This window comes from Pan paniscus, chromosome 1 (assembly GCF_029289425.2).
Source record: "Pan paniscus chromosome 1, NHGRI_mPanPan1-v2.0_pri, whole genome shotgun sequence".
Classification (NCBI taxonomy): Eukaryota; Metazoa; Chordata; class Mammalia; order Primates; family Hominidae; genus Pan; species Pan paniscus.
Genome location: NC_073249.2, coordinates 43,791,615 through 43,817,368, shown reverse-complemented (window position 1 = coordinate 43,817,368; position 25,754 = coordinate 43,791,615). Strand labels below are relative to the sequence as shown.

Here is a 25,754-nt window from a genome sequence, read left to right as displayed (position 1 = left end):
TGTCTGTAATCCCAGCTACTTAGAAAGATGGCTTGAGTCCAGCCTGGGTGACACGGTGAGACCCTGTCTAAGAAAGAGAGAGACAGAGAGAGAGAAAAAAGAGAAGGGAAACGAGAAGAAAGAAGAAAGGCAATTCGAATCTCTTATGGAAAACTAGAAGAAATAAAAGAAGAAAATTCATCATAGGACATTGTGTGGCTCTGTAATAAACAATATTTACATTGTCACAAAACATAAACACTATTTATTGGATTTAAACATTTAGAAACCTATAAGCAAAGCACAGAAGATTAGAACATAATCTAATGAGAAAATTGGAACATAAATGTTGTCAACATTGAACATTTAAAGTAAATGTGCCAGGCGTGGTGGCTCATTCCTGTAATCCCAGCACTTTGGGAGGCCTAGGTGGGTGGATCGCTTGAGGTTAGGAGTTCGAGACCAGCTTGGCCAACATGGCCAAACCCTATCTCTACTAAAAATACAAAAATTACCTGGGTGTGATCGTGCATTCTTGTAATCCCAGCTAGTTGGGAGACTAAGGCAGAAGGATCACTTGAATCTAGGAGGCGGAGGTGGTCGTGAGCCAAGACCATGCCATAGCACTCCAGCCTGGGTGACAGAGCAAGACTCTGTCTCAAAAAAAAAAAAAAAGTAAATGTTCAGAAGACAGAAGTTGGGAAAAGCAGCCTAAAGGGAAAGGTAGGAGTGATGATATCTTTATCCTATAAACAGTGAGTCAAAACTACTATCAACAGCTAGTGGGATGAAAAATAAAGATGTAGTCACTTAAAGCAACAGAGGTAATTGACAGATTTATTTTTATTTTATTTAGAGGAATTAAATAAGAACAGTTATATAACTGTACTGACAGTAGGGTGGGGGGAGGGTTGTTTGGATTAGATATGTAAACTAAATCCTCATTTTTGATAAATTATTATTATCATTGTTTTGTGTGTGTGAGATAGGGTCTGGCTTTGTCACCCAGGCTGCAACCTCCACCTCCCGGGTCCAAGCAATTCTCCTGTCTCAGCCTCCCAAGTAGCTGGGATTACAGGCATGTGCCATCACACCCAGCTAATTTTTTATATTTTAGTACAGACAGGGTTTCACCATGTTCCTCTGGCTGGTCTTGAACTCCTGAGCTCAAGCAATCCGCCTGTCTCACCCTCCCAAAGTGCTAGGATTACAGGCGTGAGCCACCGTGCCCCACCTCATTTTTGATAGTTATAAATTAATAGAGGATGTTTAAACTTGAAAAGCCAAGGAACAGTGGCATTAGCATATTATTTAGAGATATGGAAGTTACTCCCAGAATAAAGAGCTAAAAGAGTTAGAAGCAGTTGCCTCTGGGGAGCAAGACTAGAGGTGGGAGGGATGAGGTAGGGGACTGTAAGCTCTTCTGTTCTAGTTTATTTTTAACCATGTGCATGAACTACTTTGATACAAAACATTTTAAGTGTGTCACAAGACAGATGAGAGGGTGGAGGGCAGACCTTTTGTGGCCATAGATGAGTTCTGGGGGCCCGATTCAGGTAAGACACCAGAGTCATGAAATCCCTTGCAGGTAGGACTGAAAAACAACCTAGATACTTGAGGACAGTGGAGATGGGAAAATGTTCTGATTTTTACAAGGAGACAGAAGGTATTTCTGGAAATTATAGACCAAACGGCTCAATATAGAATCCTGGCAACATTCTAGCACAGATTATTAAACAGATGGCTTGGGAGTGCTTTGTGACTTTTTATTTATTTATTTATATGCCACCTCATTCCAAAAAGAGGAATCTGTAGTGGCTTACAGAGATACATACTATACTATAAGATAAAAACATTTCTTTAAATGAGGAAAGGGTCTCAAAAAGTTAAACACAGAGTTAATATCTGACACAGCAAACCACCCTTCTAGTATGTACCCAAGAGAACTAAAACATATTCACATAAAAACTTGTGCATGAATATTCTCAGCAGCATAATTCATAATAGCCAAAAAGTAGAAACCCAAATGTCTAACAGCTGATGAATGTATAAACAAAATGTGGTATGTCCATACAATAGAATACTATTCAGCCATAAAAAAGGAATAAAGTACCGATACCATGGATGAACCTTGAAAACATTATGCTAAGTACAGGAAGTCAGACACAGAAAGCCACATATTGTATGATTCCATTTATATGAAATATCTAGATATGAAATATCTAGAACAGGCAAATCCATAAAGACAGAAAGTAAGTCAAGGGGAAGAGAGAGTGAGAAGTGACTGCTAATGGGTGTGGAGTTTATTTTGGGGGTGATGGAAATGGTCTGGAATTAGTAGTGATGGTCACACAATCTTGTAAATACACTAAAAACCACTGGATTGTACACTTTAAAAGGGCAAATATTATGATATGTGAATTATCTCCATTAAAAAGCTTTATTATAGAAAAAGTTAAGGAAAGGAGGGTGTATTCATACATTCTCACACTGATATAAAGACATACTTGAGACTGGGTAATTTATAAAGAAAAGAGGTTTAATTGACTCATAGTTCTGTGGGCTATACAGGCTTCTGCTTCTGGAGAGGCCTCAGAAAACTTACAATCACGGCAGAAGGCGAAGGGGAAGCAGGCACATCTTCACATGGCCAGCAGGAAAAAGAGAGCAAAGGAGGAGGTGCTACACACTTTCAAACGACCAGATCTCATAAAAACTCATTATTGAGAGAACAGCAAGGGGGATGTCTGCCCCCATGATCCAATCACCTCCCACCAGGCCCCTCCTCCAACATTGAGAATTATAATTTGACATGAGATTTGGGTAGGGACACAGACCTAAACCATATCAGAGGGTGAAGAGAAAAAGACAAAAAATAATGCAGAACCAAGTCAATATGTAACACACACACCACAAAATTCTTTGTAGGTGATAAGGATGCACCATGGCTTTGATCTTGAGCTTTGCAGCAGCTACTACAAACCTGGAAAATAGTGTTAATTAAATGATTCCTGGAATCCGTAAGACAAACATGAACTGGTTGCTCAGGAGGATCATGGCCTTTTTTTGGTGCTGATGCCCAATAGGCATCTCTCTGGTGTGTCTTCATAAAGAGGATCCATTGACAACAACATCTCCCCATATTTCCAGTGACAAGAGTCACACAGTTATATCCTAGGTTCAGTCAAATTGGACACAAAGCCCAAGTATAATTCAATAAAGGCACTTTAGTGCAGGGCCTAAATGGTACAGGATATGCAGGCAGTTCTTCAGTGGTAAAATGTGGATTTTCTGGAGCAGTGGTTTCCAACCCTAGCTGCACATTAGGAAGTCCTGGGAACTTTTGCAAAATACCAACACAGGACTCCACCAACCAGAGATTCTGATTTTTTCTATGTTTCCAGGGGATTTTAATATATAGCCAAATCTGAGAACTGATGAGATTGGTAAATTGTACATTTTTCATGAAATCCTCTATAAATACTATTTCTTGCCTCAGAGTTTCATCAACTCAAGGTTATAATACTTAAACACATTTTTGTGTAGCTAATATTTTCTGAATGCCAGCTATGTACCAGGCAGGTGCTGTGCTCTAAGATATAAGGATAATTGTGTGACCCAATCTCTATCTTCAAGGAGCTGATCCAGTATTGATTCGGGTTACAGACACCTCAGCTGCTTGTCACAAAGGAAGGTGGTGAGGGGATGCAGAGAACACAAGGCAGGCACTCGGGGCAGCTCTGGGTGGGTGGAGCACTCCCAGCAGAATGAACAACTTAGCTGAGTCCCAAAGGAAAGATTAATTAGGAAAAAGTGGAGTGGGAGAGTGGTACATTGTGGTCAATATTTTTCTCAATAACTTGGATGACTATTAGTAACCATTCTATATGAATGTGAGGTGCCATGCTTACTCAAGAACAGCTGGAGGAATAGCCCCTTGCTACATGACTGAATGGGGGACCAAAGTGCACTGGTGGGCAAGAGGAACTCAAACCAAGATTAATCGACACTCTGGATCAGGGCAAGGCAACTAAGAAGCGTGAGCAGTGCTGCCCTGAGTGTTCTACCAGAGGCTTCGCATGTGTTATCATGTAATCCTACATCGACATTTTACAGTTGAAGAAAATCAGCCTTACAATGTCAAGGTAGCTGCCTTGAGTTGGCACAGCCAAGTGTGTAGCCAGAACTCAAGTCTAAGCCTGTCTCACTCCAAGGTCCAGGTTCTTTCTGTTATTCCACATGTATCAAGTCCTGTATCAATTCTTTAGATTCAAACCATCAGCTGCTCATAGACAAGATAGGCAGGCTTGGTTCAGCTGCATTTTCTGTGGGGGAAAATGTTAACAGCTATCAGCTTATGCACTAGTCTTAGATGTATTGGAGTTGAATGTGAGAGGCAGACATTCTCATGGGAAGGATCCAGACTTTGGAGTCAGGCAACGCAGGCTCAAAACTCAGCTTTGCTACTTATTCTGTGTGACTTTAGGCAAGTTACTCTGCCTTCCTGAGCCTCAGTTTTCTTATCCATAAAATAGGGATAATAATGTCTACCTCACAGAACCATTGTGAAGATTAAAGTTAATGTATATGCATGGAACGTTTTCCAAGATAGAGCATATGTTAGGCCACAAAATAAATCCCAACAAATATTAAAAAATCAGGCTGGCTAGGTTGGGCATGGTGGTTCACACCTATAATTCCAGCACTTTGGGAGCCCAAGGCATGTGGATCACTTGAGGTCTGGAGTTCAGACCAGCCTGGCCAACATGGTGAAACCCCATCTGTACTAAAAATACAAAAATTAGCTTGACGTGATGGTGCACGTATGTAATCCCAGCTACTCAGGAGGCTGAGGCAGGAGAATTGCTTGAACCCGGGAGGCAGAGGTTGCAGTGAGCCAAGATCGTTCCACTGCACTCTAGCCTGGGCAACAGAGAGAGACTCCATCTAAAAAAAAAAATATTAGGTCGGCTATGGTGGCTCATGTCTGTAATCTCAACACTTTGGGGGGCAGGAGGATTGCCTAAGCCCAGGAGCTCGAGACCAGCCTGGGCAACACAGAGTGAGACCCCATCTCTATGAAAAAAAAAAAAAAATAGAAACCTTACCTAGTATTTTCTCAAACTACAATGGAGTAAAACTAGAAATTAATAACAAAAGGACCCCTGGAAACTATACAAATACATGGAAATTAAATAATACATACCTGAACAACCACTGGGTCAATGAAGAAATTAAAAAGGAAATAAAAAATGTCTTGAAACATGAAAATGGAAACACAACATACCAATACCCACAGGATACAGTAAAAGCAATACTAGGAGAGATGTTTATAGCAATAAATACTTACATCTAAAAAGTAGAAAGATTTCAAATAAACAACTCCATGATGCTCCTCGTGGAACCAGAAAAGCAAAAACAAATTGAACCCAAAATTAGTAGAAGCAAAGAAAGAATAAAGATCAGGGCAGAACTAAACAAAATAGAGACTAAAAATAGTACCAAAAGATGAAAAAAATGAAAACTTGTTTTTTCTAAAGATAAACAAAGTTGACAAATCATCAGCTAGACTAAGAAAAAGAGAACACCCAAATAAATAAAATCAGAAGCTAGGCACTGTGGCACATACCTAGAGTTCCAGCAACTTTGTAGGCTGAGACAGGAAAATCACTTGAGGCCAGGAGTTCGAGGCTACAGTGTGTGATGATCATGCCTGCGAATAGCCACTGCACTCCAGCCTGGGCAACAAAACGAGCCTCCATCTCTTAAAAAAAAAAATCAGAAATGAAAAGGGAGACATAATTGACACCACAGAAATATAAAGAATCACTAGAAACTATTATGAACATCTATATGCCAACAAATTGGAAAACCTAGAGGAAATAGATAAGTTCCTGAATATATATAACTTACCAAGATTGAGCCAAAAAGAAAACCTGAAGAGACCAGTAATAGGTAACAAGATTGCACCCATCATGCCACTGCATTCAAGCCTGGGTTACAGAGCCAGACCCTGTCAAAAGAGGAGAGGAGATGAGAGAGGGGAAGAGGGGAGGGGAGAGGAGGGGAGGGGAGTCTAACACCAATTCTTCTCAAATTATTCCAAAATAATTAAAGAGGAAGAAATTCTTCCAAACTCATTATATGAGGACAGCATTTGATACCTGATATCAAAAACCAGACAAGGACAAAACAGAAAAAGACAACTACAGGCCAATATTTCTGATGAACATAGATGCAAAAATCCTCAACAAAATATTAGCAAACAGAATCCAACAACACATCATAAAGGTAATAATACACCATGTTCATGTGAGATTTATTCCAGGAATGCAAGAATGGTTCAACATTTGCAATTCAATAAACATGATACGTCACTTCAACAGAATAAAGGACAAAAACCATATGATCATCTCAATAGGTGCAGAAACAGGATTTAATAAAACTACATATTTTCATGATAAAAACTCTCAACAAATTAGGTTTAGAAGAAACATACCTTAATACAATAAAGGCCATATATGACAAACACACAGCTCACATCATACTGAATGAAGAAAAGCTGACACCATTTCCTCTAAGAACTAGAACAAAATAAAGATGCCTACCCTCATCACTCTTATTCAACTAGTACTGGAAGTCCTAGCCAGAGCATTTAGGCAAGAGAAAGGAACAAAGGGTATCCAAATTGAAAAACAGGAGTCAAATTGTCCCTTTGCAGACAACAGGATTTTACATATAGAAAAATCTAAAAGATTACACACACACACACACACACACACACACACACACACACACCTCTTGGAACTGACAGACAAATTGAGTAAAGTTGCAGATACAAAATCAACATACAAAAATCAGTAGCATTTCTATATGCCAATAATGAACTAGCTGAAAAAGAAATCAAGAAAGCAATCTCACTTATAGTAGCTACAATAAAATAAAATACCTAGAAATAAATTTAACCAAGGAGGTGAAAGATCCCTACAATTAAAACTATAAAACACTACTGGAAGAAATTAGAGACACAAAAAAATGAAGACATCTTATGCTCATGGATTAGAAGAATTAATATTGTAAAATGAACATACTACCCAAAGCAATCTACAAACCCAATACAATCTGCATCAAAATACCAATGACATTCTTAACTGAAATAGAAAAACAATCCTAAAATTCATGTGGAACCACAAAAGACCCTGAATAGCCAAAGAAATCCTGAGCAAAAAAAAAAAAAAAAAAAAAGAAAGCTGGAGGCATCACGCTGACTTCAAAATATGCTACAAAGCTATAGTAACCAAAACAGCATGGTATTGGCATAAAAATAGACACATAGACCAATGGAACAGAATAGAAAACCCAGAAATAAATCCATGTATTTTCAGCCAACTGGTTTTCAACGAAGTTGCCAAAAACATACCCTGGGAAAGGATAGTCTCTTAAATAAATGGTGCTGGGAAAATTAGATATTCATATGCAGAATAATGAAATTAGACCCTCATCTTGCACCATGTATAAAAGTCAAGTCAATAGATTACAGACTCAAACATAAGACCCAAAACTACTAGAAGGAAACATAGGGGAAATGCTTCAGGACATTGGTCCAGGCAATGATTTTATCCATAATATTTCAAAAGCACAGGGAAGAAAGACAAAAATAGACAAATGGGACTATATAAAATGAAAAAGCTTCTGCACAGTGAAAGAAACAATCAACAGAGTGAAGAAACAACCTGTAAAAAGGGGGGAAACATTTGCAAAGTATTCACCAACAAGGGACTAATATCCAGAATATATAAGAAACTCAAACAACTGGACAGCAAAAAAAAAAAAAAAAAAAAATTAAAAAGTGGGCAAAGGATAAAAAAAAATAGACATTTCTCAGAAGGATACATACAAATGGCCAAACAAATATAGAGAAAAATGCTCGGCATCACTAATCATCAAGGAAATGTAAATCAAAACTGCAATAAGATATAATCTCACCCCAACTAGAATGGCTATCATTAAAATGATAAAAAAAAAATGCTGGTAAGGAAGCAGAAAAAAGGGAACTCTTATACACTATGGGTGAGAATGCAAATTAGTAAAACTATTATAGTGATACTATTAATACTATTCAGACACAAAAAATAATGAAATTCTGCCGTTCACAGAACATGATGAGCCTGGAAGGCATTCTATTAAGTGAAATAAGTTCAGGCAGACAAATATTAATGTAGCATGATTACATTCATATGTGGGAGCTTGAAAAAACTGAGCTCATAGAAGTAGAGATAGGATTGTGGTTATTAGAGATTTATAAGGGTGGGGGAACGAGGAGGATAGGGTGAGGATGCTTAATAGATAAAGTTACAGCTCGATGGGAGGAATAGGTTCTAGTGTTCTATAGCACTGTAGAGTGAACATGGCTTACAATAATTTAGTGTATATCTTTGAATAGTTAGAAGAGAGGATTTTGAATGTTCACAACACAAAAAAAAAATGATAAATATTTGAGGTGATAGATATGCTAATTGCCCTGATTTGATCATTACATACATTACATACATAATACCTGTATCACAACATCACTCCCTGTCCTCAGACTGTGCAGATAAAAAAAAAACTCTGTGCCCCATAAGTATGTACAATTATTCTGTGTCAACCAAAGATAAAAGGAAAAAATAATGTATGTGCAGACAAGGAAAAGGTATTTACAATACATGTAACTGACAAAGAACTCATATCCAGCATATATCAAGAACTCCTAAATAAATTTCAGAGATAGACAACCCAATTTTAAAAGTAAGCTGAAGACTCAAAGGGGTATTTCAAAAAAGAGGATGTGCAAATTGCCAATAAGCATATGATGAGATACTGAACCTTATTTGTCATGAGGGAAATGCAAATGAAAACCTTTGAGATACTAGTACCCCTACAGGGGAGGGGAGGGGAGGGGAGGACTGACAATGCCAAGTGTTGACAAGGATGAGGAACTAAAACTCTAGTAGGAGTGTACACTGGACCAACAACTTTGAAAAACTATCTTGCAGCATCTGCTAAAACCAAACCTATCTGTGACATAGCAATTTCACTTCTGGACATAAACTGAATAGAATGGGAGCTTCTGTCCACCAAAAAATAAGCATACAAATGTTTAGAGTAGCTTTATTGTAGCTGCAAACTGAAAACAATCTGAATGTCCATCAATAGTAGATGAGAAAAATATATTGTGGTATATCCATGTAATGGAATACTACATAGCAATGAAAATAATGAACTGCTGCTCTCACATACATAATGTGGAGCAAGTACACTACTGTTTCTGGCATGGGTGCTGGAAATGTTCTATATCTTGATGTGGATGGTGGTCACATAGATGTGTACACGTATAAAAATCATCAAGCTATTTAAGACTTGTGTACTTTAATATATGTAAGTTTAACCTCAATCAAAACAGTAAACTAAAAAATACTATATGTTATGTGCTTGGCACGGAGTGGGCACTGAATAAATAGTTGTCAGAATTTCTAGAGAAGAGGAGGCAGCAAGCCCATTGCATTGTGCACTGCTCAGACCACCGGGAGCCCTGGGTGCAGTGCTGGGAGCCACCCTTTTTGAGAGGGTCGCTGACCATGACAGCATGGCATGACGGTGTGATAAGAATAGCAAGGGAGTACTTGGTAAATGAGAGATGGCTGAAGGAAGCAGAGATGATGATGTCAGGAATAAGACTTTGAAAGAACACAGAGTGTATTCCAATGGTGAATGGCTCTCTGTAGAATGGGAATTAGACTTTTGCTTTGTGGCTCTAAAGTAGTGATTCTCAAACTGTAGCTGCATCTCAATCCCCTGGAGGGCTTGTTAAAACACAGATTATTGCTGGGCATGGTGGCTCACGCCTGTAATCCCAGCACTTTGGGAGGCCAAGGCGGGTGGATCACTTGAAGTCAGGAGTTCGAGACCAGCCTGGCCAACATGGCGAAAACCCATCTCTACTGAAAACAGAAAAGTTAGCCAGGCGTGGTGGCGCGTGCCTGTAATGCCAGCTACGCAGGAGGCTGAGGAAGGAGAATCGCTTGAACCCAGGAGGCGGAGGCTGCAGTGAGCCAAGATCACACCACTGCACTCCAGCCTGGGCGATAGAGCTAGACTCTGTCTCAAACAAAAACAAAAACAAAACAGGTTACTGAGCCTCACCCCTAGAGTTTCTAATTCAGCTAGTCTTGGGTAAGACCAAGAGTCTGAATTTCTAACAAGTTCCTCAGACATGCTGCTGGTGGTGGTCCAGGGACACGCTTTGCCAGCCACTGTTCTAGTGCACAAAATGAGGATGGCAGTTTGTGTTGTTGTTAATAATAATAACCACGAGAATTTATTGGGAACCTGGTGTACCAGCTCCTGTTACATACTGTCTATATTTTCTCACAGTAAGGGAGTTCTTATTCACCCCATTTAAAAAACGAGGAAACCGAGGGTCAGTTTCTCACTGATTTCACAGCCTGGGCTAGATCCTCTGATTCCTGAGCCTAGGCGTGCTCAAGCTGAGGCCAGGTGGCTACCTGCAGGGATGCTGGATGCTGTAAATGGAATCCCATTTCTGAGTGGGAGGTTGCACTAATTTCTTTCTTTCTTTTCTTTCTTTCTTTCTTTCTTTCTTTCTTTTTCTTTCCTTTCTTTCTTTCTTTCTTTCTTCCTTCCTTCCTTCCTTTCTTTCTTTTTTTTTTTTTGAGACGGAGTTTTACTCTTGTTGCCCAGGCTGGATTGCAATGGCACAATCTCGGCTCCCTGCAACCTCTGCCTCCTGGGTTCAAGTGATTCTCCTGCCTCAGACTCCCGAGTAGCTGGGATTACAGGCGCACGCCGCCACGCCTAGCTAATTTTGTATTTTCAGTAGAGACGGGGTTTCTCCATGTTGGTCAGGCTGGTCTCGAACTCCTGACCTCAGGTGATCTGCCCTCCTCAGCCTCCCAAAGTGCTGGGATTACAGGCGTGAGCCACCATGCCCGGCTGGTTGCACTAATTTCAGAGAGTCCTTCCAACTGTCCGTTAAACTAGTTTCAACTAGCACTTTTAAGCACTAGCACCTAGTAAGCACCAACTAAATGCCAGATGCTAGGCAACACCTCTCCAGGGTGTTTATGGCAACTGGTCTAACTCTAAGATGCTTCCGGGTCATCTCACCTCCTCCTGTCCCTCCCTTTCTTGGCACTTGTGTGACCACTCCCCTTACCCTCCAGGCAGGCTAGCACTAAGTAGCTCAACCGGATATTTGGTAAAGGAGGCTCTTTGTACACACACCCGCCTCTGCTGTATTTGCATTCATGTGCCTTAGGATGGCTGGGCCATCCAGGTATAGTCCTTGGCACCAAACTATCTGCCATCCACCCCATGCCAACCTCAGACAGAGCCTTCCAATCCACCCCCACACTCTGGCCAGCAGAACAACCATACAGGGAGTGACAAGACAAAATCTGGAGATGGGGGAGGGGTGGCTTCATGACCCAGAATGGCCAGAGGAACTGCAGGATGTGCTTAATGACCTTGAGCTGGAGACTTCACTCTACTGCTCCTGCCTGGCCTCTGCAGAATCTGGAAGCAGAGACCAGAAGGCCCTGGGGACAGAGGGCAGCCCCAGGTCACTAAGAGGATCCTGCTAAGCGTGAAATCGAGCCCAAGTCCCAGTGACTCCCCACTAGGCTGGTGAGAATCAGGCCTCTTCTCTTTATATCTTGTTTAAATATTTAAGGTTTTCAGTTCTAACAGAAACAGTAACAAAAACAAAATACACAACATGGGTTTATACACTAAGGAATTTCTGCAGCTGTAATGCATGTAAAAGGATAGTGGTAAGGGTATCTAACTCTTATTTCATTGTTTGTTTACTTTCTTCTGTGTGTTTCCATGACATAGATTACCTATAGATGGTCCAAGATCTGCAGGTGATTTATTGCTTCTCAACTTCCAGGTATAAAGCATAGGAGTTCAGCTGAGTGCAGTGGCTCACGCCTGTAATCCCAGCACTGTAGGAGGCTGAGATGGGCAGATCACCATGGGCCAACATGGTGAAACCCTGTCTGTACTAAAGATACAAAAATTAGCCAGGTGTGGTGGCGTGCACCTGTAATCCCAGCTACTTGGAAGGCTGAGGCAAGAGAATCACTTTAAACTGGGAGGCAGAGGTTGCAGTGAGCTGAGATTGCGCCACTGCACTCCAGCCTGGGTGACAGAGCTACATTCCATCTCAAATAATAATAATAATAATAATAATAATAATAAATGAATAAATAAAAGGCTGGGTACGGTGGCTCACGCCTGTAATCCCAGCACTTTGGGAGGTCGAGGTGGGCAGATCATGAGGTCAGGAGATCGAGACCATCCTGGCTAACATAGTGAAACCCCGTCTCTACTAAAAATACAAAAAAAATTAGCCGAGCGTGGTGGTGGGTGCCTGTAGTCCCAGCTACTCGGCAGGCTGAGGCAAGAGAATGACGTGAACCCGAGAGGCGGAGCTTGCAGTGAGCCAAGATGACGCCACTGCACTCCAGCCTGGGCAAGAGAGCAAGACTCCGTCTCAAAAAAAAAAAAAGCACAAGAGTTCAGTGTAGTATAAACACCTCTCACCAAGGAGTCAGAAATCCAGGCACCCAGTGATGAACCAATCCTGTGGTCCTTGCCTTGGAAGGGCGGCACTAAACAGAGAATCAGCACTAGGATAGTTTGGGAGCCCCAAGGAGGGAGCCTAGGAAGGTCAGAAAAAGGCTTCTGGAGAGCCAACCCTTGAGGCAATTAATAGATTTCAGGCTCCAAGAGCTTGAGAACCCTTTACTCCCACGGATCCTTTATTCCAATTAATGTAACCTTTCCATATTTGGGAGTCTCAGATCACTTTCCTTGGCTTGTGACGGTGGGGGATAATTCCCTTCTAATTTATAAGGGGGGAAATCAGAGAGTAGTTAAAGAAGGATCCAAGGTTTTGCCCTTCAAATTTAAGAATAACCACAAGGTGCCCAACTAAGAACAGACATGTGAATACACAGCACAAAGGAAAGACTGGATAGCATCTGCCCTTGGGGAACTTGTAAGTGGGAGATAAGACATGTAAATGTAAAGCCAAAAGTAATTGTATAATTTTTGTGCAAACAATTCACCTCACCAGCTATTTATCCAGGACTTGCTATCTGCAAGGCATTCTTTTATGTGAGGCACATGAGAAGGGGTGGAGTTAGAACACAGGTAAATATACTCCCAGCCCTTAGGAACTCATGATTTAACTGGCTCCTGTAAGGGGCTGGAGGAACAGTCCGTGGAATGCAATACCTGGCCTTGTGAAGATGGGGTAGCAGTACAGGAGTGGATGAGAGTCTTGCTGGAAATGAGAATTTAATAGAATTAATTCATCTGGGAAAGATGCCTAGAGGAGGTGGACAGTGTGTGAGGCTGGAAAACAGAAGGGACAGAGAAAGGGATGAAGAAAGCAAAAATAAGCAAAACGTTTTCACATATAGACTTGGCTTTCAGACCCCACTCAAAAGTCACCTCTTCCACGAAGCCTTCCCAGGCAGAATTAGACACTTAGCTCTCCAGGCCCTCAAACCACCCCATTACAGAACGTACCTCACTGCTGCACAGTTGGCCCCCTGTCTCTGTGGGTTCTGCATCTGTAAATTCAACCAACTGCAAATCGAAAATATTTCTGAAAAAAATTCATCTGTACTGAACATGTACAGACTTTTTTCTTGTCATTATTCCCTAAACAACACATTATAACAACTATTTACATAGCATTTACAGTGTATTAGGTATTATAAGTAATCCAGAGATGATTTAAAGTATACAGGCCTATGGATGTAGGTTATATGCAAATACTATGCCATTTTATATCAGGGACTTGAGCATCTTCAGATATTGGTATCTATCGTTTCTCAGCCTTTTGGCAAGACCAAGTGTAGTATCTGTTCTTATCAGATATTGGTATCTGCAGGCACTCCTGGAACCAATCCCCCCACGGGATATGGGATATGGAGAGACAACTGTACTTGTTTCCATATCTGCTTATCTCAACCAGAGGACCTTGTACAGTACCAGAACCCAATAGGTCTTTGACTATGAAGAGGCTGAGTACTGTATTCATGGTGGAATGCCTCCCTTTATTTTTACTTACTTTTTATTTTTACTTTTTACCATTTTAATCAAGTATAACTTACACACAAAAATGCACAAATCTTAAATCTACAGACCAATAAGTTTTTACACATATTTACACCTGTGTAACTACCACCTAGATCAAGCTTCAGAATGCTTCCAGCATCCCAGGCACTGGGGGCTACCTCATTGTGGCAGGGTCATTTGTTACTGTGGCTAGAGGAGCTGAGCCAGCAAGGTGCTGTAGTTGGGGAACGCCATTTAGGGAAATTATGGAAGGATTTCAGGTGTTTGGGCTAGAGAAGCAAAATCATTAGGGCAAGGTCATTTTGGGTGTGAAGGACTTACATGACGGAGCAATTAGATTTGTTCTGTGTGGGGCCGTGGGGAGCAGTTACAGGGTGAAGCATTTCAATTTTGCCTAAGACCATTTCTACAACCAGAGCTCATCCACACTGCAAGCAGAGCCCCTGGGAATATGCAAGGTCCCCAGCACTAGAGGTGTCAGTCAAGAACAGGACTGGCAAGCATTCAAAGGCAGTTATGGGGAGAGGATAGGGGACTCAATTGGAGGCTATTCCTTCCAATTCTGAGCTTCTATGGTTCCTGGAGTTCTGTGATAGTGGCAGAGAAGACTCAGTCAAAAACTTGTGGTTATGATTTGTTTGGTGTTTTTTTTTTTTTTCCCCCCAGAGGGTAGCTTTTCAGTTTATTACAATTACTGTGCAGGCCCCCCATCATCACTATCGAATAAGTACTTGTCATTACCTACAGAGTGATGAGCCAGAGGGACCCTGGGGCTCCCCCTTCTCTGGGGCTCACTGTCCAAGAAGGGATAGGGCAGATGCAGGGGTGCGGCTATGAGATGGGACCAGTACCTGCAAGAGAAATTGGTTGCCCCACCTCATGCCAAGTTGTCTTGGGGACACCCGCCCACATACCTCCTCAGTCTTTTCAGCCCTGGTCCCCCTGGTGGGCCAGTAGACATGATGTCATGGCTCCTGTCATTACTAGAAGACCTGGGCAGAGGGGACACCGCAGGGCCTTACTGTTCTGCCTCCAGGGGCCAGATCCTGGCTCCCTTCGGAGCGGGAACACACAGAACCCACCAGCCAGCTGAGGCCACCTAATGAAGGGACAGCCTAGGTCAGCTGCAGGCTCCTCGAAGGACACCCAGTCTAGAGAATAATCAACCCCTACTCACTGCCAGGGATTTATCCATGGAAGAAAGAATTTTCCCCAGAACTCTTTTTAAATTTTTTTTCCTAGGAGATTATTTCAGAATTCCTCCCGGGGTTCCTCCAGGACGCGGCCCTTCCCTCTCTGCCCTCCTCCAACTAGTTAGAAGGAGAGAGAGAGAGTCAGCATAGACCAGCGTCATCCTCCTCCTTCCCGCACCTGGCCAGGTGGGGAGGAGGGCCTCATCCCAGGCCCTTCCAGGGAGCTTAGTGTGAGGAAGATGTTGAGTTTCTAGGGTTCTCCTTCTAAAGGGCAATGTGATTAACCTCTTGGGGTTCTAATGAAAGCCATGCACGAATACTCTCCCAAGGAGAAACATATGTACAACAAGATTTTGCCTTCTGTTCTGGGGGAAAGGGGGGTACCGTTAGACCCTCGAAGTCCATCTGTGAAGCGCCTAGGTTTAAAGGGGTCCGGGTTTCCTCCACTGCCACAGCCCGGGTGCGGGGAGAGGGCCCCTAGCCTTATCCGGAGATACAGGATGTCTCGGGCTCTCCATCTGCCGGGCTCTAAAATGGGCGCTCGGGCCCCTCGGTCCCTGGGGGCTGCATCCGGAGGCTGGGGGGACTGGTCGAGGGAGAGCGGGCGGGGGGCAGCGCGGCTCCCGGTTGGTCTCCGCAGCCGGGGGAGGGCGAGCATGTGCGCTCGGGTAGGAGGGGGAGGCCGGCGCCTGGCACCGCACGGGGAAGGCGCGGGAGCGGACGCACTGCCCACCCGCCGCAGAGGCGCCCCCGCCGCCGCCCGGGCCCGAGGGCGGGGCCCCTCGCTGGGGCGGCCCCTCCCCGCCCCTCCCTCCCCGCCGCGGGCCTCCCCAGCCCGGCCGGCCCTCCCGCGGGCGGCACTCGGGCACCGGGCTCGCCGGGACCAGATCCGCGAGCCCGCCAGCCTGCGCCATGGGCTGCGACGGCCGCGTGTCGGGGCTGCTCCGCCGCAACCTGCAGCCCACGCTCACCTACTGGAGCGTCTTCTTCAGCTTCGGCCTGTGCATCGCCTTCCTGGGGCCCACGCTGCTGGACCTGCGCTGCCAGACGCACAGCTCGCTGCCCCAGATCTCCTGGGTCTTCTTCTCGCAGCAGCTCTGCCTCCTGCTGGGCAGCGCCCTCGGGGGCGTCTTCAAAAGGACGTGAGTGCCGCGCCCGTGCGCCCCCGCCCCGCGGCCCCCGGCACCCACCCTCGCCGGGCCGACCCTTCCCTCCCGCCCCGCGACCCGGCCTCTCCCCCGGCCCCGTGGGGCTGCCCGTCGCCCCCACCTCCCGGCCGCGACCACCCCTCCCAGCTCCGTCTTGGCGGAAGAGCTGCCTCCCTCCCTCCCCCGCAGCTCTCCCTGGAAAACTCTCTCCAGAGACTGAAGGTGACTTCTGGCTTATTTATTTGTCATCACTCATCCCTGTGAGAGGATAAAACCAGTTCCCACCTGCTTCCCCCACCCACCGCCCCGTGGGGAGAAGAGTGATAGAGTTTGCAGAGGTGGGGAGGGTGCCCCTCTTACACAGCTCCTCTGGGGTTTGTCAGTAGCCCCGGCTGCCGGGGGCGGGATTGGCAGTGAGGTGGAAGGACCGTGGGAGGGCCAGCTCTGTGGCGGTGCAGGGTGCTGGAGGTGGCCTGCGGCTTGACTGATTCCCAGGGCCAGGCTCCACTGTAGGCAGCTCCACATCAGCTAACACAGGCTGTCCCTTCCCCCGGGTAGCCACGGGGTTTAGTGGGTTCTCTGTAGCCCTCCTCCTGAGGCAGCCAGAACATGGTTCCTGCATTGGCCCCCGAGACACACAGGACCTCACCGTTAAGGCCAGGTTGGGAGGGGCAGGGCACTTTACCCATAGCTTGGTAAGGTGACTCTCCAGCCCTGGTGCCAAGGTTCCCCTCCACTCCCCACCCACCTCATCCTACTCCTGCTCGGCCTCTGCCCCACGACAGGGCTCGGGACTCTCCCTGGCACCACCCCCAGAAATCCCCCTTTGACACCATTGCAGAGCCTTATTCTCTCGGCTTAAATTGGACAGGGCCACCTCCGGGCTCCCTTGTGGAAAGACAGCCAGATTCACTCTCCCAGTGCAGCATGGAAAACAGAGACCCATAATAGAATAGGGAATAGATGACTTGCAAGCCAGAGGCTGCTGCTTGATTTCCCCAGTCCCAGCTCCTGGCTGAGTGGTTTCCTAGATCCCATGGACTCAGTCGAGCAAGCAGCCGGCCTGGAGACAAAACCGCAGTTGGGCTATCCCAGAGAAACCTCTGGAGGGGCCGTTCTGGGCTGTGGTCATGCCCTTTGGCTTAACGCCTACAGGTGTTCGTAAGGGCAGGTGTTTCCGTCCACCTTGCTTCCAGAGCTGGTGGAAGGAGCACAGGTGTCAGTACAGATGGACCCCACTTTAAGCCTTAAAAACATGACCAATTTTGGAAGTGATTATCCCCATTTTCCCCAAATCTTCTTGTAAACCAAATTATTCTCTTCTTAAAAAGCAAGTCTCCTTGTGTACACCAGTGTTTTGTGGGTGTGGTACAGGATTGGAATATACAGAAGATTCAGAAAATCTTAAGAACAAGCTCAAGATTCATTCTGCCTAGAGGTTTAATTAGAAACTAAGGTAAAGTATCTGTGGCTAGCAGAGGTTTTTTGGTTTTAAGTACTTTGACTTACAAAAGCTCCTTTACCTGGAGCTTTTAAAGAACATATGTAGTGCAAAGAACACGGAGGGGAAGGAGGATAATTTGAAATGACAGGTTGGCAGGGCAGGGTTTGTGAAGCCGGCAGAGATGCACACCCACCCAGCTGGGCCATCTCTTCCTGGGTAGTTTTGTATCTTCCTCAGCACTGCTTACCCAACAGGGGGCTCTGAACAGGCAGCAGAGAGAACCCTGCAGCAGGAACTGGCTCACAGAAGAGAAAAAAAATCATGGTAACAATGATAACTAACTTTATTCTGCACTTACTGTGTGCCAGGCACTATTCATAGTACTTCACATGTATCAGCCCATTTAATCTTCACAACCACCTTGCGAAGTAGTACTGTTATCTCCATTTTATGCATAAGGAAGTGGAGGCACAGAGAGGTTAAGAAACTTGGCCCACATCACATGGTTGTTAAGAAGAGGCCTAGCCAGAATTTGAACCCAGGCGTTGTCTCTAAGACAGATACTTAGGCAATCCCTCTTGCTTTGTGAGTCATCAGTGTAAACTCTGCAGATCAGGCACAGGTTTGGGATGAGTAGCCCTAAGGATGCTCATGGGCTGGGTATTCCTGAGCTCTGACAACTTCTGGGAATGTAATGGTGGCCCTCTGGGGCTTCCTGCTGGGATCTTTTTGGGGTGGGGTAGATCCTATCAGTGGTTGAGGTTTAAATTCTGAACCTCAGTCCTCCCACCCCCAAGACAAAATGCCATGAAGAACTCTTTCCTTTGGTTAAGAGCAAAACAGATATACAGTGGAAACAGAGGGATGTCCAGGGGTGGCCTTGAGTGTAGGCGACAGTCTCCCACCACCTTGCTGACTCTGGGCAGCTCTCATCACAGTCTCCCATCCCCCCAGCCAGAAGCTCCAGCAGCCCTGCAACAAAGCTTTAAAGCTGGATTCTGTGGGACCATGTCTCAGTTAAAATGCAATACCCCTGCAAGCAAGTGCTTTGCAGCTTAAGTGATTACCAGCTAACGCTCTCACTTGGTTTATACTTGTGAGTGGGGGATTGCTTTAACAAATCTGTGAGAGCCAGCTGTTGCGGGGGAGTGGGGGAAAGTTTAGGATGACACATGGGAGAGGATAGTTGGGGGCAGTGTCTTTCTCGTGGGTTCCTACTCAGGTCCTGCCTACTGCTGGGCCCAGACTGAGGGCACAGGCAGAATGGGGCTTGTGGATGCCTCCATAGGGATGTACTTTGGGAGGACTACGTGTGGAAGGTGGAGAGCCTTGGCTATTGGAGTGGGTGCAGGGGAAGACTTGAGCTCAGGGCAGCACCAGCTTGCTCACTCTCTCAGAGAAAAACAAAAAGCCACCTGGTTGGCAAGGGTGTGTAGGTGTGTGCTTTGTCAGGCAGGAAAGGCGAAGGGGTATTTAGATTAAAGGTTAGGATTTTTCCTGGTTTCTTGGAGACCTGTCTAACCGCCCTAGGGAACTGGGAGACCCCTTTATCTCGAAGGCGTCAGCATAGGTAAACAACTTTCAGAGCTTCCCCAGGCTTCTCCCAGCCTCACCTTGGCCTCTCCCCTGCCCATGCTTTCTTAACAGAGGGTTTGTCAGAGGATCTGTTGAGTTCTTCCTCTCTTTGCCCTATTCACTTTTCTCTTTTTCTTCCTTTTTTCCCCCTCAAATTCCTCCTAATCTGCAAGTCCTACCCTGCCCCAGACCTAGCTATGACTCCCTCCTGGCCATTGCACCAAACCCTGTCTTCCATACACCAGTTGCCCAGGCCACCCCTAGATATGCTGGCCCCCTCCAGTCCCTGGAACACAGGACAAACCAGCTTCTCCCCTTGAGCTGGGCTGTGGTTGGTCTCCCATCCAGAAAGCCTCTGCCTCTCCCTCCAGCACCTTGTCTACCAGTCAGCATGCAACAAACCTGTGCCAAAAGCCTACTGAGCGTCCAGTACCAGACATTGTCCTTGTTTTAAAAATCAGTCTCAACATGGGGCTATCATAGGGTCCCAACTCCCAGGTATGATCCCCAAAGAATTGAAAATGTATGTCCACACACTAAACCTGTACGTGGATGTTCATAGCAGCATTATTCATCCCAGTCAAAAAGTAGAAACAAACCAAATGTCCATCAGCGGATGGATGGACAAACAAAAATGTGGTTTATCCAGCCAGGTGTGGTGGTGGATGCCTTGTTGTTCCAGCTACCTGAGAGGCTGAGGTGGGATGCTCACTTGAGCCCAGGAGTTCAAAGACAACCTGGGCAGCATAGTGAGACTCCAGTGTCAAAACAAAACAAAACAAAAATGTGGTATATTGGCCAGGCACATTGGCTCACTCCTATGATGCCAGCACTTTGGGAGGCTGAGGCGGGTAGATCACCTGAGGTCAGGAGTCCAAGACCAGCCTGGCCAACATGGTGAAACCCCGTCTCTACTAAAAAAAAACAAAAACAAAAATTAGCTAGGCATAGTGGTACGTGCCTGTAATCCCAGCTACTCGGGAGGCTGAGGCAGGAGAATCGCTTGAACCAGGAGGCGGAGGTTGCAGTTAGCCGAGATTGTGCCATTGCACTCCAGCTTGGGTGACAAGAGCGAAACTCTGTCTCAAAAAAAGAAAAAAAAAAGGGGTATATCCATGCAACAGAATATCACTCAGCCATAAAAAGGAATGAGATACTGACACATGCTATACCATGGATGATCTGGAAAACATTATGCTAAGTGAAAGAAGACAGACACAACAGATCACATATTATATCATTTTATTTATGTAAAAGTTCAGAATAAGGAAATCTGCAGATACAGAAACTAAATTACTAGTTGCCTAGGGCTAAGGGTAAGGTGTGGAGATGAATGGGGAGTGACTACTAATGAATATAAGATTTCTTTTTTATTTTTATTTTTTGAGACATAGTCTTGTTCTTTTGCCCAAGCTGAAGTGAGGTGGTGCGATCTTGTCTCACTGCAAACCCTGCCTCTCGGGTTCAAGCAATTCTCATGCCTCAGGCCTCCCTAGAAGCTGAGATTACAGGCATGCACTGCCACACCCAGCTAATTTTTGTATTTTTAGTGGAGACAGGTTTCACCGTGTTGGCCAGGCTGCCCTCGAACTCCTGACCTCAAGCAGTCCGCCTACCTTGGCCTCCCAAAGTGCTGGGATTACAGGTGTGAGCCACTGCGCCTGGCCTGGATATAAGATTTCTTTTTGGGGTGACAGAAATGCTCTAAAGGTAGATTGTAGTGATGGTTTTACAACTCCAAATATTCTAAAAACCATTGAATTGTACGCTTAAATATGTGAATTTTATAGTATGTAATTTATATATCAATTTTTTTTAAGTTAAAAAAACCTCAAAGCCAGGTTCGGTGGCTCACACCTGTAATTCCAGCACTTTGGGAGGCCAAGGTGGGAGGACCACTTGAGGGCAGGAGTTCAAGACCAGCCTGGGCAACAAAGTGAGACCTTGTCTCAAAAAAAATTTTTAATTAGCTGGGCATGGTGGTGCATACCTATAGTCCCAGCTACTCAGGAGGCAGAAGTGGGAGGGTCACTTGAGCCTGGAGGTTGAGGCTGTCGTGAGCCATGATTGCATCACTGCACTCCCACCTGAGCAACAGAGCAAGACCCTATCTCAAAAACCAAAACAAAAATCTCAAAACTTATACCACCCATTAATTCACTCATTCAACAAATACCTCTTGAGCCAGATCCTGTTTTAAGGGTGACTACAACAGACAAAGTAAAAGTCGCTGCACTCTTGGAGCCCACACTGTGGAGAATTTTACATTGTGAAATGAAGGAAATCAAGCAGGGTAGCATGGAGAGTGGCACATTTTGGGGGCCAATTAGCTAGGTGATCAAGGAAGCCCTTTCTGGGGAGATGATATTAAAGCTGACTCTTGCGCGACAGGAGAGAGCCAGGCATGCAAAGAATTGAGGGAGAGGTGTTCCAAGTGAACAGACTGCAAGTTCAAGCTCAACCAACATCTAAGGAACATGCCCTGTGTGCCTAGCACCATGGTGGGCCCCAGGGGATGCCATCATGCACAAGTTGCAGCTCCCAACCTCAGAGTCTAACAGGGTGGTCCTGCCGTAGCTTGGAATCTCCCCAAAGACCAGTTTGTCTGCCCCTCCCTTTGGATCTCTCCAGCTTTAACATGGGGCCCTTAACAACTGAGGTGTCAGTGTGAAGGCTGGGGTGACCAAGTTGGAGGGGGGCCTTTTTATCCCTGGCCTTGCCCTCAGTCTCAGCTGCCCCTTCCCCATCAGCCTGGCCTGAGATAGAGTCACCAGCCTGCCCTAGCTCCCAGGGGGTCCCTTGTCTACTGGTTTCTTGTCCCAGGTCCCCAAACCATCTCCTTCTGGGCTGCTGCCCCTTTTGGGGTGGATAGGGGCTAGGGACACTTCCATCTGTGACTCTTCCACAGTTCTGCTCCCTGCCCTTCTCCCCTGGTCCTTCGAGGAAGGAGATTTTCCAGGCTGGGAGGAAGATGTCCTAAGCATCCCTGCTGGGCAGAGGGATCACCTGGGACAAACATGTGAAGAGAATGTCGATGCCATCAGGCCCTACCCAGGGTGGCATGGGGGCTGGGCTTCGGCAGCATTCTTCCCCACCCCTGGGGTGGCAGGCAGGAATGGGCTGCCTGGCATCTTACTGCTCAGGCCCTTCCCCTGTTTCAGAGCCAACTATTCCCTCCTCTTTTCACAGAACCAGGAAGGCAAGAACAGGTGCCCAAGGCAAAGCCAGGTCAAAGTGATCATGTATGCCCTGTGGGTAAGGCAGAGCATGGGGCTGAAGGGGGCAGCAGCAGCTCAAGGTCACCCAGCAACAGGGGCTGGGCAGGCAGCTCCAGCAGAGCCACAGCTCACCTGGGGGAAAACTCAGGCTCCCTCCTCTTCCCTCTCCCACTTAGACCTTCTGTGTGGAGCCATTAATAAGTAACTTGGTCATTTCTGAGACTTCCTGAAGTAGGTTTTCCAGACTGTCCAGGCTATATCTTGGGTCTCTCTGGGCCTTGGGGAAAGTGAGGCTCTTTCTCTAATTGGCCTGAATTAACCTGTGAGCCCAGGACCAGGGGAGGGAAGACCAATGCCACTCTGCCACTCTGCTGGCTTTGCCTGGGTTGGGAGCCAAGACTTTGGATCCTGGCTCAGTTCTGCTCCTCTTTTCCCCTATCTGGGCCTCAGTTTCCTGATCTGTAAAATGAGGGACAGGACTCATGTCATTGCTGCCACCTTAGCTGGGACGCTGCCCAGGGTGGAGAGTGAGTGGGGTGGGGGACAAGAGGTAGGAGCAGGGGTATCTCCCTCCAACAGTTCCTGGGCCAGCCTCCCAGGGTCACCCCAAAGGGCATTGCAGCAGGAATAGGGGCAGGCCTGGGAGGGTAGAATCTGGGAGCTGGCACTGGTCTCTGTACCCTGTCAGCTCAGTGCAGTTCTCTGGGCCCAACATTGCTCTTTGGGGAAGCCAGGGCCAGCAGGGAGGCAGTGAGCACCTGGGAGGGGTGGCAAGTGGCCAGGGGAAAATCCCAGAGAGTGAGCAAAGGAGGATGAAATGTCACATCACATGGACTCCTCGTGGCAGCCCCAACCTCATGCAGAGCTTGTTATCCCCATTTTACAGCAGAGGAAACTGAGGCTCAGAGGGGCTAAGCATAAGTGGCTTGCCCAAGCCACATCTCTGGGAAGTGGCCGAGGTGGGCCTAGAACCCAGTATTCTGATTCCAGATCGCACTCCATCCTGGATGCCAAAACTGTTTTGACATGGTTATTCCATAATTTTTAATTATCCACATTCCTCGAAGGGGCTATTGACCAAGCCATTTAAAACAGGCAATAAATGTATTTCAGTCTGGCTCTGGGATGTGTCTGGGACTTCCTTTTCCTTGGCAACAGCATATCATTCTAAAGAAATTTGTTCAGGCTGATGTTTGGAATGCCCAGGCACAGCCCTATGGAAGCAACTGGGGAGGGTGGGCAGCCTGGGATCTACAGACAAGATTTCCTGTGATACAGATGTCCCCATTTATTGGGAACAGGTCTCCATCGCCCTAACCTCCAGGCTTATCAAACTAAAATCACAGTCCAGGGAGATGCAGGGAGGGGATTTCCCAGGCGTGGTTCTCTCCAACCTCCCTTTTCCGTCTTTTCTCTCTTTATCCCTCCCTCCTGCCTGTGGCTGAGCCTGGGACAAACCATACCTCCAGTGGGCACCTAGTGTCCTTCTCAAGAATGACAGGTGAAAGGAGACAAACAGCAGTGAACAGGACAGAGATGAGACCTGGACAGGGCTTCCTGACCCCTTCCAGCACTTACTGACCCCTTCTCTTTTTCCCAATCCCCACTGTACACTGGGCACCTTCCTGGCAACCCGTCCCTACATGATTCTTTCTCTGCCTCTATCTCTGTCTCCCCTATCAGATAAACTAGCAAAACTCCCACATCGGCCTCCCAGCAGTGCCCAGTCCCTTCTACCAGGCCACCCCGTGTGGGCTGGCAAGACAAGCGTTCCCCAAGCACTGCGCCGGTCACTAGCCACGTCCAGGAACCTGGGTTGAGCGTCTCTGCAGAGCCGAATATGGGGCCAGGCATGGCTTCCACAATGAACAGGCAGAGGCAGATGCCTGGGGAAGCTGGTGGTGGAGCCAGCAGTGATGCTCGCGAGCATGTGGATCTCTGCTAACCCCCGCAGAGGGGTGTTAGAGGCGCATGTTCTAGAGACCGCAGCTGCTCTCCAGTGCTTCCTAGCCTTGCCATTCAACGCTCTGCAGAATCTGGCCTCCTATTCTCGGCTGGCACTCCCCTCTCCAGCCTGGCTGGGTCCGTGGCTCCTTCCTCTCCCCTCCTGCATTTGCACCTTCTGAGTGGAGCCATTAGCGAGTAACTCAGTCACATACCCATACACATGCACCCACATGTGCACGCACACACACTCCTCCCTGGAAAAGCAGCATAGCATAGGGACTATCAAGCCAGAAGACCTTGGTTAGAGTTCAGGCTCTGTCTGCTGCTATCTTGGCTTTTCTCAGCCCGAGTTTACTCACTGGTCAAATGGGCACAACGACAAAGCCTGCTTCATAGCCTTGTCATATGAACCAAGTGACAAACGTTAGCAGTTGTCAGCAGACCGTAGTACTCGCTATCATCCTGGTTTCCTTTCCCATACCTCTGCGCAGCCCCTGCCCATGTCAGTTTACTGATCCCAGGTCCCGTTCCCCTCAGGACTTTGCTGCAGATGACTTCACTTTCCTGCAGGATTGAAAGGCAATAATGATAATGAGCTAGTTCTTCGAGAGAGTTTTTGCACTTGCCTTGGGGCATCCCTGCTTACGCAAAGTGGTGAGTGAGGTGGTAGAAATGTCATGTCCTGGTACCCGTGTCAGTAGGGGGACCTCTGAGAGTGCAGACAGGGGACTTTCTGGCTATCCCTGAAGTCAGGCCACCTAGGAGGCTGCCTAGTCTGTCTTGTCCAGGGAAAGGGAGGGGAAAGAGAGAGAACTATGATGAGCAGCCTGCTGTTTTATCAGCCCACGGTGTGTGTTAGCATTGCCTCCCCATGACGCACTCTCCCTCCATCTCCTAACAGCTGGCCTTGAGGTTGGTCCCCCTCTCCTCCCCCATGAGTTCTGAGCTGGGAACATGCTGGGGTCATGACTGTCATGATCGGTAATCTCCCCAGCAGATCAGCCTGGAAACAAGAAAGGAGAAAATAACGAACTGCTCTATCAGCAGAGCCATGCTGATAGAGGATTTAATCAAAGGTGGGGCAAGATGAGATGGC

General features: G+C 46.3%; 1 protein-coding gene, 1 long non-coding RNA gene and 1 pseudogene across 8 annotated transcripts in view; 2 read left to right on the top strand and 1 right to left on the bottom strand.

Moving 5' to 3' along the window:
- Nucleotides 1-2,497: 2,497 nt before the first annotated feature.
- Nucleotides 2,498-16,435, bottom strand: LOC106634082 (uncharacterized). 6 transcript variants are annotated; one of them, XR_008624587.2, is made up of 8 exons: nt 16,298-16,435; nt 14,875-14,984; nt 13,579-13,638; nt 13,282-13,401; nt 5,893-5,992; nt 5,609-5,743; nt 5,330-5,374; nt 2,498-4,304 (listed from the first exon to the last, which is right to left on the bottom strand). It is a non-coding gene; the product is annotated as an uncharacterized LOC106634082 (long non-coding RNA). The 6 variants fall into 6 exon arrangements; XR_010110901.1 differs by having other exon boundaries at nt 13,282-13,330; XR_010110906.1 differs by having other exon boundaries at nt 13,579-13,622.
- On the top strand, nt 13,879-13,967 carry LOC112438220 (U2 spliceosomal RNA; annotated as a pseudogene).
- Nucleotides 16,138-25,754, top strand: part of MFSD4A (major facilitator superfamily domain containing 4A) — a 33,916-nt gene continuing 24,299 nt past the window's right edge. Inside the window, exon 1 of one of the 2 annotated variants that reach the window (XM_034945062.3) lies at nt 16,138-16,468. In XM_034945062.3, coding sequence (XP_034800953.1) covers nt 16,239-16,468 — 230 coding nt within the window. In that variant the 5' untranslated portion in view covers nt 16,138-16,238. The remainder of the gene's footprint in view (nt 16,469-25,754) is intronic. The other variant, XM_034945054.3, reaches the window with a different exon arrangement.